This window comes from Fistularia commersonii, chromosome 7 (assembly GCF_037954325.1).
Source record: "Fistularia commersonii isolate RoL2024-O1a breed Wild chromosome 7, RoL_Fcom_v1.0, whole genome shotgun sequence".
In the NCBI taxonomy this organism is placed as follows: domain Eukaryota; kingdom Metazoa; phylum Chordata; class Actinopteri; order Syngnathiformes; family Fistulariidae; genus Fistularia; species Fistularia commersonii.
The window spans coordinates 3,117,315-3,130,302 of NC_141290.1; the positions used below are offsets into that span (position 1 = coordinate 3,117,315).

At 46.6% G+C, this 12,988-nt stretch overlaps 1 protein-coding gene across 2 annotated transcripts in view; it reads left to right on the top strand.

Moving 5' to 3' along the window:
- The window catches only part of pik3c2a (phosphatidylinositol-4-phosphate 3-kinase, catalytic subunit type 2 alpha), a 49,851-nt gene that overhangs the window by 7,344 nt on the left and 29,519 nt on the right, over positions 1 to 12,988 (top strand). For both annotated transcript variants that reach the window (XM_086149146.1, XM_086149147.1), the window contains exons 3-4: positions 8,686 to 8,783; positions 10,063 to 10,223. In XM_086149146.1, the coding sequence (XP_086005272.1) occupies positions 8,686 to 8,783; positions 10,063 to 10,223 (259 nt within the window). The remainder of the gene's footprint in view (positions 1 to 8,685; positions 8,784 to 10,062; positions 10,224 to 12,988) is intronic.

The window sequence follows — 12,988 nt, forward strand, 5'->3', positions numbered from 1 at the left end:
AGAAAGTTTTAATAGATATTTAGCATTTGCCAAGAGCTGTTCGGAGAGGTTTCTATCTGCAGATGCTTGCCAAAAAAATATTTATACACGAGAATTATATATATATAAAAAAAAAAAAAAAACATCCGGAAAATCGCATTGACGTAAGATAATTTTCAACACCGATGCTGTCAGACTTTTTTTTTCAAATTTCATTTGGAAATTTCACGCGCAAGCAGGTTTCTGCCAAAACATTCCCCTCAACGCTATTATTATTATTATTTTTTTTTATCAGATGAAAAAATTAAAACAGGACATTGGCGATGCACATATATTCTCCTGGCCGTCACTCATCGTGTCCACAAGTGTTAAAACAACTCGATACTTTCACACGCGACGACACTTTCATCGGATATCAAGTATGTGTAAAGACTGGCGTCCCCAGAGAGGAGTCGTCGTTTCCTGTGTCCGTGTTCCCACCGCTGCACGCTGAGAAACCGCCAGACCGCCGCAGTTCCGCTCTTTACTTATTCCCCCGGTTGTCGCCGCGATCGGCCGCCCTCCGTTTCATCCCGCAAGTTCCCCCCCGGCCACATTCTGCGATGAATCCCGTCTGATGAATATTTAGAGCCTCCCATTTGGGACACTGCTGTGGGCGAGTGGCAAGGAGAAGATTCCAGCCTCTTAAACCCCTTCCCTCCCTCCTCCTCCTCAAGCTACCATATGTCGTTTAGCTTTCAAATCGAGGCGGAGCGACGACGCAAAGGTCCAACCGTGGAAACGCCACGGCTGAGCTGGAACTCGTCGCCACGAGTCTGACTCTTGGCTGAGTCACTCTCACCAGAGTCGCTCTCGTGTCGTGTTACGGCAAGTGCCGGCTTCGACGCGAGACAAAACAACGACGGGAAAGTCTGATCTTTCTTCCAATAAAGGTCATGACTGTGGGTAGTACTTCCACCCTCCAGCTATTTTATCGCCATTATGTCATCCCTTTTTTTTTCCCCCATCAAGGCACCCTCTTCCTGCTCATTGTGTTTCTGTCAGGCCCGAACAATCGGCCTCTGTGGAATTCTGCTAACACCGGCGGGGGGTGGTGGATAATTAACCGCGTTATAATTTGCAGAGCCCCGTATTTCCAACGTTCTCCCCGCGTTACAAAACGCACCGCGGGTGTTTTGCGGCGCGTGACATTTACTGTAAATTCCGGACGACGGCGCGTACCTTTATGTAGGCCGCACCTACTGATTTTTAAAAGAAATTGTACATAAATAAGCTGCAGGTGTCCCCGTTGAAACATGAGATGTTAATGCAGTAAGATGTTCCGGTAAAGATTTTTTGGAAACTTTTCATTAAATAAATAAAAGTAACATGTAAAGCTACCGCGACATAATGCGAATGCTTTTTTTCTAGAATCGATGCCGCACTTGGGCGCAGCGGCTCTACTTCCTTCTTCGACAGCCAGACTGATGGCTTTCAATTTGAAAGCCGCATCGAATGCATTTCCGCACGTCTTTTTCATATCGGGAGTGTACGCAAAAATGGCTGATCTGAAGAATTATCATAAACGCGCCAGACTTTGTCCACTGGCGGAAGGAAGCCACCGTACTTACCCTGTAAAAAACTATAAATCAGCCGCATCGTTGTAAAAGCCGCAGTTCTCAAAGCTGTTGGGGAAAAAGTAGCGGCTTATATGCCGTAATTTACAGTACAATCCGCGCACCGTTGTGGAATGTGTCCAAAACATTTTTTAGCTTATTGTCGGTTACACTTGTCCAAGTTGAAACCTGTCAGGGTGACTTTCCAGTCAGTCCTCTAACTCTTATAAATCTGTATTGTGTCTGCAAACTTTGTTCAAGAGATATGCAATGATATGATGTATGCGTTTGCCAACTCTTTCTCTCTTTTTTTTTTTTTTTTTCTCAAATCTGCCTTCCTGACAGTCAGCACTCGTGTAGTTATAAACAGGAACAAGCCCTTACAGCTTCCCTTTGCCCCACAGCAGCGCTCGAGGGATCCAACAACGCGCCCTCATAAGTTGCCGTGCCAACTCCTCTCAGACTTCCGAGGAGGAGAAAAGAATGCCATAAGTTTGGCTTCCCGCGGTTCGTAACGCGGCACGATCCGATCGCGTGACGTCCCCGGGCGGCTTCGCGTCACGTCTCCAGGCTTTTAAAAACTCGCTTTCCTCTTTAGATGAGCTTCCAAACCATCCGATGAATGCAAATGCAATTGAATTTGAATGAAACAAGGTGGTAAGATATTTATTGTATTTGATTTTAAGTGAGGCGCAGCTCGCCCCGAGCAGTCCTTCATACTGCTGTTAGCATTAGCCCAGATTTTTATTCTTTTTTTTTTTTTAACCGTAGACTCCCAAGAAACCCTCTATAGTTTTCTTGGACTTTTTTTTCTCGGATTGATGATTCCGCAGGGGTTGTTGAAGAAGATCCGTTCTTCATGCCTCCATTTTTTTCTTTTTACATGATAAGCTTGTTTTGAAATGAAATGTAAAGAATAAAAGCGGCTCAACCCGGCCATTAAATGACCGACCCGAAGTTTATTATTCCTCGTAGCCAGTTTGTATGAGGTCATAGTCCGATACAGAATTGCCTTTGCCTGGATTTTCTTGTAAAATTAATATGTCATGCAAAACATGCCATGTCATGACTCTGAAAAATGATACTATTCCCATCTCATAATCACCACCTGTCCTATCATCGGAGCGTCGGGCGATTTATGGGATCACGCTCACTTCCTTTTTGATAAGTGTCAGCGATGGAAAGTGGACGCGGGGTTCTGCTTTTGCAAGATAAGTCTTGCTGTCTCTGCAGAAAGGGCTTATCAGTGAGAGATACCGGCGTCGGGATTCAGCCGCACTCACACACAAGCATCTCAATCCCAGACCGCAAGCTCGGCCAAATCCTCCAGTTCTGACTTCAAGTGTGTTTATGAGCTATTACAGTTTCATAGATGCAAATGTGCATGATCTTGAAATCGGTCCAGTGGAGGAAATCCGCCCCAACCAAGCTTTTACCTTGTCTCATACTCCTTTTTTTTTTTTTTTTTTTTTTTTTAAATTTATCTATCGTTTTTAAAATTTTACACGGTTGTATCGCGTTTCTCTCGGCGCGACTTCCTTGGATAAACATGGCCTGGATGAGCGGAATCCTCCCTAAAGCTTATAGACTTTTAGAAAACTGGATCTAAAAGTAGACCCATTGTGTGGCAGCGAGTCTCGAGTGAAATGTGGATTCCCAGAGGCCAACCCTTGGCGCTGAACGTTCTTTTTCTCTGCCTTTTTTGTCTTTTCTTTCGGTCGCACATCGGGGCTAATCATATTTTTAATGCCATTATTTCCAAGACGGGTATTTTCAGGGCGGCCGCGAAGGTTTAAGCGTTGTATAAAATGCAGCCGCGTGGGCGAAAAGACGGAAAAGAAGTGGAACGGGTCCAAACGTGAAGATCTAAAGTGAAGCCTCACCCCATTTCTGTGTTTTTTTTTTCTTATTTCTTTAGCATTCTCTGTCTCGGACTCTCATTCCTTGTCGTTCTGGCCTCCCCGCTCCAGGAGGTATCGCACGTCGTCATCTTTTTTTTCTTTTTTTTTTTTTTTTTTTAAAGTTAAACTCCCTCTTTCCAGTGACTGCCTTCAATGGCCTCCATGTCGGAGTGCTATCTCGCGCCAGAGCCTGTCCAGACACGGCTCTTACTGTATGAAAAAGCTGCACTCAAGAGTTCACACGTCATTTACCGTATGTCGCCATCTCCAGTTCCAGACCCAGAAACTTTTTTTTTTTTTTTTTAATTCATTCCCAGCGGCTCCACTCGTGCCAGTGTTTCTTATATGTCCAATTTCACTTCAGTACATGTTTGAAAGCTACGCGCCCTGATTTGTGCAGAGTCGAGGCAGTTAAAAAATGTATCTGCAAAGTCTGGTCGGTTGACTCTGCCCTCTTTATCAGGACGTCCGTCCTGGTGCAGAACACCTTTGGTGTAATGATCTAACTTAGGATCGCAACAAGAGTTTGTAATAAAACCCATGTAAAGCATACCGTAGAGAGGAATGAGGCGTGGTGTCGAAAATGATCAAACCAACATGTGTCGAAAAAGATTTATTATGGAAAGTGTTTATTTTCCACACCGCAGAGAAAGTACATTTGCAATTTCTGCAGATATTTTCTCGCCGGAGTTATTTTTATGGGCGAATGCACGGTGAGATAATATTTCAACTCTGTATCAAAAGTTGAAAAATAGCAACTGTTGAATATTTTTTTGCTCTGTGCTTCGTCTCAATCAGCTTCAGAAGTAAATATTTGAGTCTCTGGCTGCTAAATAGTCCACTATGTTCCACAGCTACTCCCCATTTTTGTTCTTCTGCTGCAGCGCTGCGACCCGCTAATCGCTCTGTAAACGTCTAAAACTACCTCCAAACACGACTAACACTTGAAGTCCTCAAAACTGTCTTATTTCAGCTCAGCATTTGTTTACTTTTGTGCAACCGCAGTCTTGATACAGCGGGCGCTTGACAACAACATCTCGGGTCCCAGGACCACCTTTTTTCAAACTAGTCCATTCATTTGGAAAATGAAATTGACTGCCAGGTTTCACCCCGTCTTGGAAACACACAGCCTGAGACATTCAGACGTCGCTGAGCACGAGCCGAAACAGTGCCGTTGTGAAGCTCAACAATGACCAGATGCTTCATCGTAGTCACAAGTAAACCGAGGGTAGCCACAGGTTCCTCACCTCCACTTGTCATTGGAGCCATTGCTGTCTTTAAGGAAGGTCAGTTGTTCTTCACTTCGAGTTGTGCCTCCAGTTGCCATTGGTATCTTGAAGGAGAGCCAGTGGATGTTCACTTTGAGTGGCACCCCCAGTTTTCATAGGCGCCATTGGTATCTCAAAGGAGGTCTGGTGGATCTTCACATCGAGCGGCACCTCCAATTGTCATTGGAGCTATTTGTATCTCAAAGGAGGTCTGGTGGAGCTTCGCTTCAAGTGGCCACTTCAGTTTTCATTGGAGCCATTGGTATCTCGAAGGAGGTCTGGTGGATCTTCACTTCGAGTGGCAACTCTTGTTGTCATTGGAGCCATTGGTATCTCAAAAGAGATCTGGTGGAGCTTCACTTCGAGTGGCACCTCCTGTTGTCATTTGAACCGTTGGTAAGAACATGTAATAATTGTTGGACAGTGATTGCGTCCAAGAGGACCGCATGAGGATCCACAGCTCCAATACCAGCATTGTTGCCATTGTAACCACTAACAGGGTGGCACAGGAGATTATTGTTATAATTGTGGACCAATTTTTTGTAATAAACTAACGGGGCCGGACAATAAGAACAATTTCTATACATTCTTATCTTCTTTTCCCAGATTGTGAAAGCATGTGACCCACTGGCAGATTTTTATCTGAACACGTGTTTTGTGAAACCTGTCCTTGCGGTAACTCTGCAAGAGCTCTCGCAACAAAATGTTTCCAGCAGCACGGCAGATCATCTAAAAACGCGGTGGATCCTCGGTGCCCCGAATATTTCATAACCGCCAACAGGTTTCACACCTCCTTATCATCCCACTCAGCGTTCTTTTTACGGTGCCTTCTAATTACACCCCGAGTCAAAACGGCGAGCAGCCGTCGCGCGCTTCACACTCGGAGATTTTGTCCAGCCCCTCGAATTGTATGCTTAGAGGATGTCGCAGCTGCGGGATGCGGCGCGTATTCCAGTCAACCATCTGAGTCACTTGGCAAACAGCGCCGCTTCTCCCGACCTTTGACCTTGTTGACTAGCGGAGAACAGGAAGGGCCTTGTAGAACACGAAGCGAGTTAGCAGGTAGACCGCAATGTAATGTAAAACTTGTTGGGCCGAATTAGGCCGTCGGTCAGGGGAAAACAAACCGCCAGATGTTTCGTCAGGTTTCCTGTTTGTTCGCTAAGCGTCGAATGCACCGTTTTGTTCTCCGTTTCGGCCCGATAGACGAAACTCAAAGCATTGTCGCCGTCGCCGAGACACAGTCCTTTTTGTGAACCACCAGCCAGGAATTTCAGTTCATCACAGGAAGTATGCGGGGAGGCCATAAGTCACTTCCTAATCGAAAGAGGAAGCTGATTTGCCTTTTCAGGGTAGCTTGTTCCTCTGATGTAAACATCTTGGACACTGAGTCACACTTCGCTCAATCCGGTTCCGAGCGCAATGGTCAAAAAGCCACGCCGGTAGCGGCCCGACTGTCCGTCGCAGACTGCTGCGTGTACACGTCCCTGTGAACGTTTCCTTGGAGTGGTGTGTCAGCACGATGGCGTCACCAAACGTTTACCGCACAAACTCGTCAAAAAAAACGAAGCCGGGAAACAAACTTCTCCCTTCCGTTCGATTGCGACTTGTTTTAACGGCTCTGATAACTACATTCTGGGGGCTTCTTGCGTGAAATACCAGAAATTACAAGTCGGCGCTGATTTCCCTTTAGACAACCAGACGGAGCGAGTCATTGATTTTCATGCTGCGACACGACAAAATCCAATAAAGCGTCCGATGTCTAGAAGCGTCTGGTAATCCAATCCCGATACAAGAGTCGGAATAGCACGCTCCTGCAGTGGTGGAAGGGTGAGAAGAAAGGGCAGGGAGTTGCACTCCTTCCTCTTTTAAGCTAGAAGGATGCCGAGGGGTAGATGAGCGCGTTGGAAAGCAGGTGTAGCAGGTTCCATCATCATCAATCGTGGAATTAAAGATACTGAAGGGAGTTCCCTGGCTTAAAAAAAAAAAAATCGTACATTCCCTTCCAGTGCCTCGAGAGATCCGAATAAAGCAGTTCTTGAAAGAAACGATCGCTCTTTAGTTGCCCGGCCAAGGTCTGTGCCATTTTTAGAAGCGGTTACTCCCAGGAATGTTTCCACTGGGATGCGAGGGATACCCGAAGTGGACCAATGGCGAAGAGCTCGTCACGTGCGCTGTCATCGCGCCGAATCCTGCCGGGACTCCCGATCTCGCACGGGGTGACGAACCGCCAGCGAAGGCGGCGGGAAGGAGAAGGGATTTGTCAACGTGTGAATCATATGAAAGCGTTCCCATGACTTCAAACACCAGGAGCTCTCCGTCCGGACCAACAAGATCGATTGGAGTCGAACAAAGATGGGCCTGTCTGTGTTCTGTCTGTGTGTGTGTGAGTGTGTGTGTGTCTGTGTGTGTGTGTGTACTGTCCTGCGACCATTAGCCGCCGCTGCCTTGCATTATCCATCTGTTTGTTTTGCCGAGGCAGCGCCGGCTCCAAACATAAACGCCAGCTAATGCATGCTTTATGCGTCCATTCTTGCTTCTCCATGCGTTTGTAATGGCTCCTCTCGCGCTCTCTTTCCCTCCCTTCATCACTCTTTCCTTGCTTAACCTGCCAATTTATTCTCCAACGTATCCTTGTAAACGTCCGCGCTGCTCAACATTATCCTCTCATACGAAATGTAAGTTCTTAACTCAGCGCAGTTTCTCAGCCCGAAAAGGTGTCCTTGCATAAACGCACAAATTACCGACATTTAATCATGTTAATCATGGCGTGTTCCCTTGCAAGTGGTTCACGTCGGGTTCGGAGGTTCCTCCTCCTCCGCAGACTAAAACGTGACGTCCGTCGACCCCACAAAAACCAAATTGAGAGCCGATTCCCAGTTTCGGTTCGTTTTTGTAAGTCGGCGATTGCGGATTGATAAGCTAGCAGGGTAACAGAAAGCAACAACCGTGCATTTAGAGGTTTCCCGGTCGTAAGGTGCAGGTAACGTATATATATTCCTCCCCTCTCAAATCTAAATAAAGATTATCTTCCATTTCCTAGTTCCTGGTTCACCGATAGCGCTGTTTTTGTTATATCAACCGGGTTACCGGGGGAGACTCGGCGCTCAAAATCCCAAAAAGTGTCAGGGTGGGTGAAACCAGCTGTTATCATCACGACATTCCTAACATTTTCTTTCCCTCCCCTTCGGCATTTGGCTGATGTCAGAGTCAGATTACTAAACCATGACTGAGCATTTGCGATTTATTTGTTTATCTTATTTATTTATTTTTTTTCCTAAGAGCCCAGGAACCCGGTGCAGGAAGGGGCGGGGTCTTCTCACTTCTCATTTCCTGTGCCACGGGAAGCGCATTCCTGGGCCGCTTGGCAGGCAGACAGCAGTTTCTTTTTTTTTTTTTTTTTTTTAAAAGAACAGAGTGTAACTGCAAGTTTCTAAAAGCGGGGCCAGTTTTCTGGAATCTTCCCGAATCATTTTTCTGAAGCGACACGGTTTCCGAAGGGAGTGTGAAAGACAGAGATTCACCACAATTTCTAAGAAATTTTGTAAAGGAAAAGGGGGGGAAAAAAAAGGGAATATTTTTAGACAACTCCTCTGCTGATAGGTGTTTGATTCAACTAATATCCGTCCCGAAAAGCCCGTCATGTCCAAAGCTGGAAATCAAGACGGACATTCATGTCATTTCTCAATTTTTAAGGGCAGAGTCAAGAGACCGACCCTTTTTTTACGTCTTTCATGGCCCCGATGGGTTCATCCATTGGAAGGATTCATAGTTTCGAGACACTCCCAATAAAACCGTCTTCTCAACAATCATGGAACGCAAATCAGGGCTTAGGCCAAATGTCTCCGTGTGCGTTTGATTTGGGGGTAGTTACCGTTTGTGGACTGTCTAATGCGACTAGTCATGTTTTTATGACTCCCTGTCTTGTGTGTGCTTCTGCAGGACAAGGGAAAAGGAAAAGGTCTGGCGAAAAACGCCGCCCTGGAGGAGCAAGACGCCCAGAACCTGGAAGTTGTCGCCTTCTGTGAAGACATAGCAACGTGAGTTTACCGCCGCTCGGTGCGGTTGTCCACACGAAAGAGCTACTTTTAGGCAAGAAGAACCAATGGGCCGCCTGCAGTCAGGGTCGCGGGGGACGCCCGCGTTTCACCCGGCCTACAATTATTCACTTGCATTCACACGTCATAAAGAGACGTACAACCATTCGTTCAAAACATCAAAACACGGTAAGGAGACATCCAACCCTTCACACTCTCATTCACAAGTCGTATGGAAACCATTCACTACTTCATTCACACAAAAGTCCACAGTTACCCAAATGGCAGCTGTTATATTTAACGGCGCCGATATTAGATGCGTCTTGCTAAATGTGTCCACGCGCACTGAAGAGGATATCTATATAAATGTACATAATTACATGTTTATGACTCTCGCGCTGTGTTTCTCACTGCTTTCGTTTCTCTGGGCGGAGTGAGAGCGAAAGCAGCGCTCGGGGGAATCCGCTCGCAGTTTGTCTACCGCGAACGCCTCGCCGGCCGCCCGGCGGTCCAGTTGGTCGACACATGCTCGGCGTAGCACGTAATTAAAAAGTTAAGCTCCGATTCGGCCTTAAATAAAAACATTGTTAAAGATGATTTCATAGCATCGCGATCTATGAAAAAAAAAAAAAAAAAAAAAAAGTACAAAACTCCCAACTTCTCCTGCCAGAAGAACCGAATCAACAGAGCAGGCGAGGTGAAGGATGGCGTCGATGAATAACAAGAGACGAGAAGACGGATTCCTTCGAGGGAGGTTCAATGAACGAGGCGGTAGATGAGCAAACTCCAATTCCGGGATTCGGCGTCGGCCTCCCTTAACCTCCCGCGCCGCCATCATCAAGCCGTCACATGTGGATGTAGCTTTATGAATACCCTTCTGTCTCACCAGCTCTCAGTGTTTGGGTTGGGCGTGGCCTCGGGCAGAAGGGGGTCACAAGACAATTTCACACCCCGCCTTTGTTTTTGCACAGGATGGCGGAAAGAGAAATGAAAGTTCGCACAAATGATGTTTTTTGGCTGAACGTCTGGGAGCGATGCAGTCGGCATAGTAACATAGTGCGAAGGAAGGCTGTTTTTTTTTCATCCCCGGAGCACATTTCGACTTCGATTTTGGCGAGTGGCGAAGCGTTTTTTTTTCCCCTCTCGACAAAAGCGCCGAGCAATGACACGAGAATCCCGTTTCGCGTGAAACTGAGGATATTCTGCGTTTGCGTGGCTTTTAAAGGTGTGTTTCGAAGTACAAAAATCACATTCGCCGATTTTGGTCGCTTTCGTTCCCCAGCCTGCGCTCTAGGTTCCCTCACGGCGACACGTCCACCAACCCGGGCTACATGCTCAGCCCCGTCATCGCGCAGAGGGACCCGGGACGCGACGGCAGCTGCTCCGTCAAGGTCTCCATCGAGATCTCCGAATCCCAGCAGCCCGTGACCTTCACCTGCGACGGTAAGCCTCCGCGGGGGGACGGGACACACAAGGGTGCTCGGTATCCTAAACTCACATTGCTGAAAAAACCCTCCCCGACAGATGGTACGCTGATGCATTCAGCTCCCAAAAAAAGAAAAAAAAAAAAACCTCTCGCCTTGTAGAGTTTGTAGCTCAAGATAAGAGACCGCCGAAGAAGGAAGCAACATTCACAGCTGCCAAGCCAACCCCCCCCCCCCCCCCCCCCCCCCCCCCCCCCCTCGCTCCAATCCCTTTTCTTATGTTTTCCTTATTTTTGTTCTGTCGTGGGAACCGGGAAGCACACCGTGTTCCTTCAGCGCACAAATAACGGTTTGTCCCCTCGACACAGAGTACCCATGTTGGGCAAAAGGGGAACCGGAGTGTATGTTTTTGTTTTGCCGGGACTCACGCTGAACTGAGAAGCACGTCGGCCGGCATTCCTTTCGGGCCCAGAAGACAAAGCGCGCTCGCGGGCCGCCGGCCAAACCAGTGGGCTTTTTGTTCAGCTCCTCTGTCCCAGCTGTTTACTTCGCCGCCGTGTCCTCGCTCCCCGAAGGGCCACCGCCAGGCCCCTACATGGGCTCAGAGGCAGTTTGGTTGAAGCGCCCGGCGACCAACTGACCGTTTGTTCTTTTAGATAGCAACACATGGCGTATTCCATTGAAAACAAAAGGTTAGCTTTTATCGGTTCTTTTCCGTCGCGGGAGTGATGATTACCACCGAATCCTGAAAAGCCCCCCGGTGCATCTCCACCGATATTAACCCGGGTGAAGGAAAAAAAAGCTTTTCCCTCAAACCCAAACTTACCCTTTGTTAAAAAGTACCTGGTTTTGGGGTTTGGATGTTTGGAATTCTTCAAGGGTCAGTGAAACAGTGAAAGCGGGCTTCTTTAGGTATATCTTAATACAACTTCTGCAAGTATGAAAAGCATTTGAAATGCTGGGAAAATGACATTCAACCTCTCAGGCTGAGGCCGTGGGGAAATACCAGGCTAACATCTGCATGTTAGCTCGCATAACGTGACAATTTCAACGTTGTACTTATAAAATGACCCCATTTATGGGCTCCATTCGCGAAACAATCGTTCGGAAAACGCTCGTCACGAACCGTCATCACAGCGTCTCTGCCCTCCAGTCGGAAACGACGCATTTATCGCGCCCGGCTCAAGTAGCGTCGAGGACGGGAAATGGCGGCCGTCCAGACTCGGTTCCTGGATGACAGCTGTGAAATCCCTTTCATATCAGCATCATCGTTTTGAACTCAAAACAACGATACTCTCGCCCCAGTATGGATGACTTTAAAATATTCAGACGTTGCAATGCGACAGTGCCGATACTTCTGTCATTGTTGAGCACAGAAAGAGGTCATGGATGCAGTTGTAGATTCTAATGGTTACTTTGAAACTGTTGGACTCAACTCATTTGTCTATTCACTCACACACACAGCGTAGGTGTTACTACTGCACTGACACTACTGTTGTTGTTTGCTGCAAGTCGCCACTTTTGCACATGTTTAATAATAATAATAATAATAGTAATAATAATAATACATAAGATTTGTATAGCGCTTTTCATGACACTCAAAGACGCTTCACAAGTAAAAAAAACAGAAGAAACAGAACATACACAGAATTATTGGGAAGAAGTCCATGATTGCAGAGTGTGGCGAGGAGCGCCAGTCCAGTTTAAACTATTTATATTTAGTCTATATAATGTTCAGTTGCAACTTGTAGAACCAGTTTACTGTTTACATGTATTGTTCACACTGTTTTTCGTTTTCAAACTAAAATTTTGAAATTTTGAATATTTGAAATTTCCCCACTGTGGGAGAATAAATGAATATTTTATCCTATTCCTCTTGCGGACTGCGGATCGAAACCGTTTTTTGTTTTTTGATTGAGGCAGATCTTTGTTCCACGCTGGTCCCTAACGTGGTCCCTTTCTGCCCCTGAGAATGCAAATCTAAAACGTTCCCCTGGAAGTTCTTCAAAATGCAACTTTTCCATCCAAAAGCCACCATGTTTGTACCCTTTCGGAACCCTATGTCAGAAAAGAAGTTCAGATACATTCACAGCTTTTTATTTGACGCACATTAAGACCCTGGACTTCTTTGCTTACTGTCAAGAAGAAAGGAGTAGAAGCTCCAAAATATTTTGGATCATTTGATATTAACTCAACGTTAGGAAGCAACGAGGAATAGACGGACAGACAGGTACGAGGGGTTTCCAGGGCTCGCGGTCGAACATTAAAATTTTGTGGCGAAAGCTAACGGCAGGGCTAGGTTCCTCTGGAGGAGGACACTTCCCTGAACCAAATTCAAGATGTACCATTCATAAAAGTTTTACACCCAAAAGCGCCACCATAGATTTTCGTGTTTGGCCTGAAGTAGCCATCTGAACCGGTGCACCTCAAAGATCTGCATGAGATCTTTCAAAGGTCAACAGTTTAACGAACCCCATCTGCCCCACTGACCTACAGACAACTCCATGTAGCTGGACTCAACAAACAAAAAAAAAAAACATTGACATGTTTATTTCCTACTTCACCTCATTTCTCTTCTAAAGGTTCCTTCCTGTGTTGACTCCGAGTTAACAATGCCTTCCCACTTCCCCCGTAACCTCGCCGTCCAGGTCAGTTTTGGAGGCACCAGACTTCTCTCACCTCCTCCCGGCGCCATGCGTAGCTTGAATGCTTCCCCTCTTGACTTCTGGCACTGCGTTTGACCCACTTAGTCGGTGTTTGGAATTCTCCGGTCGGACACGAATA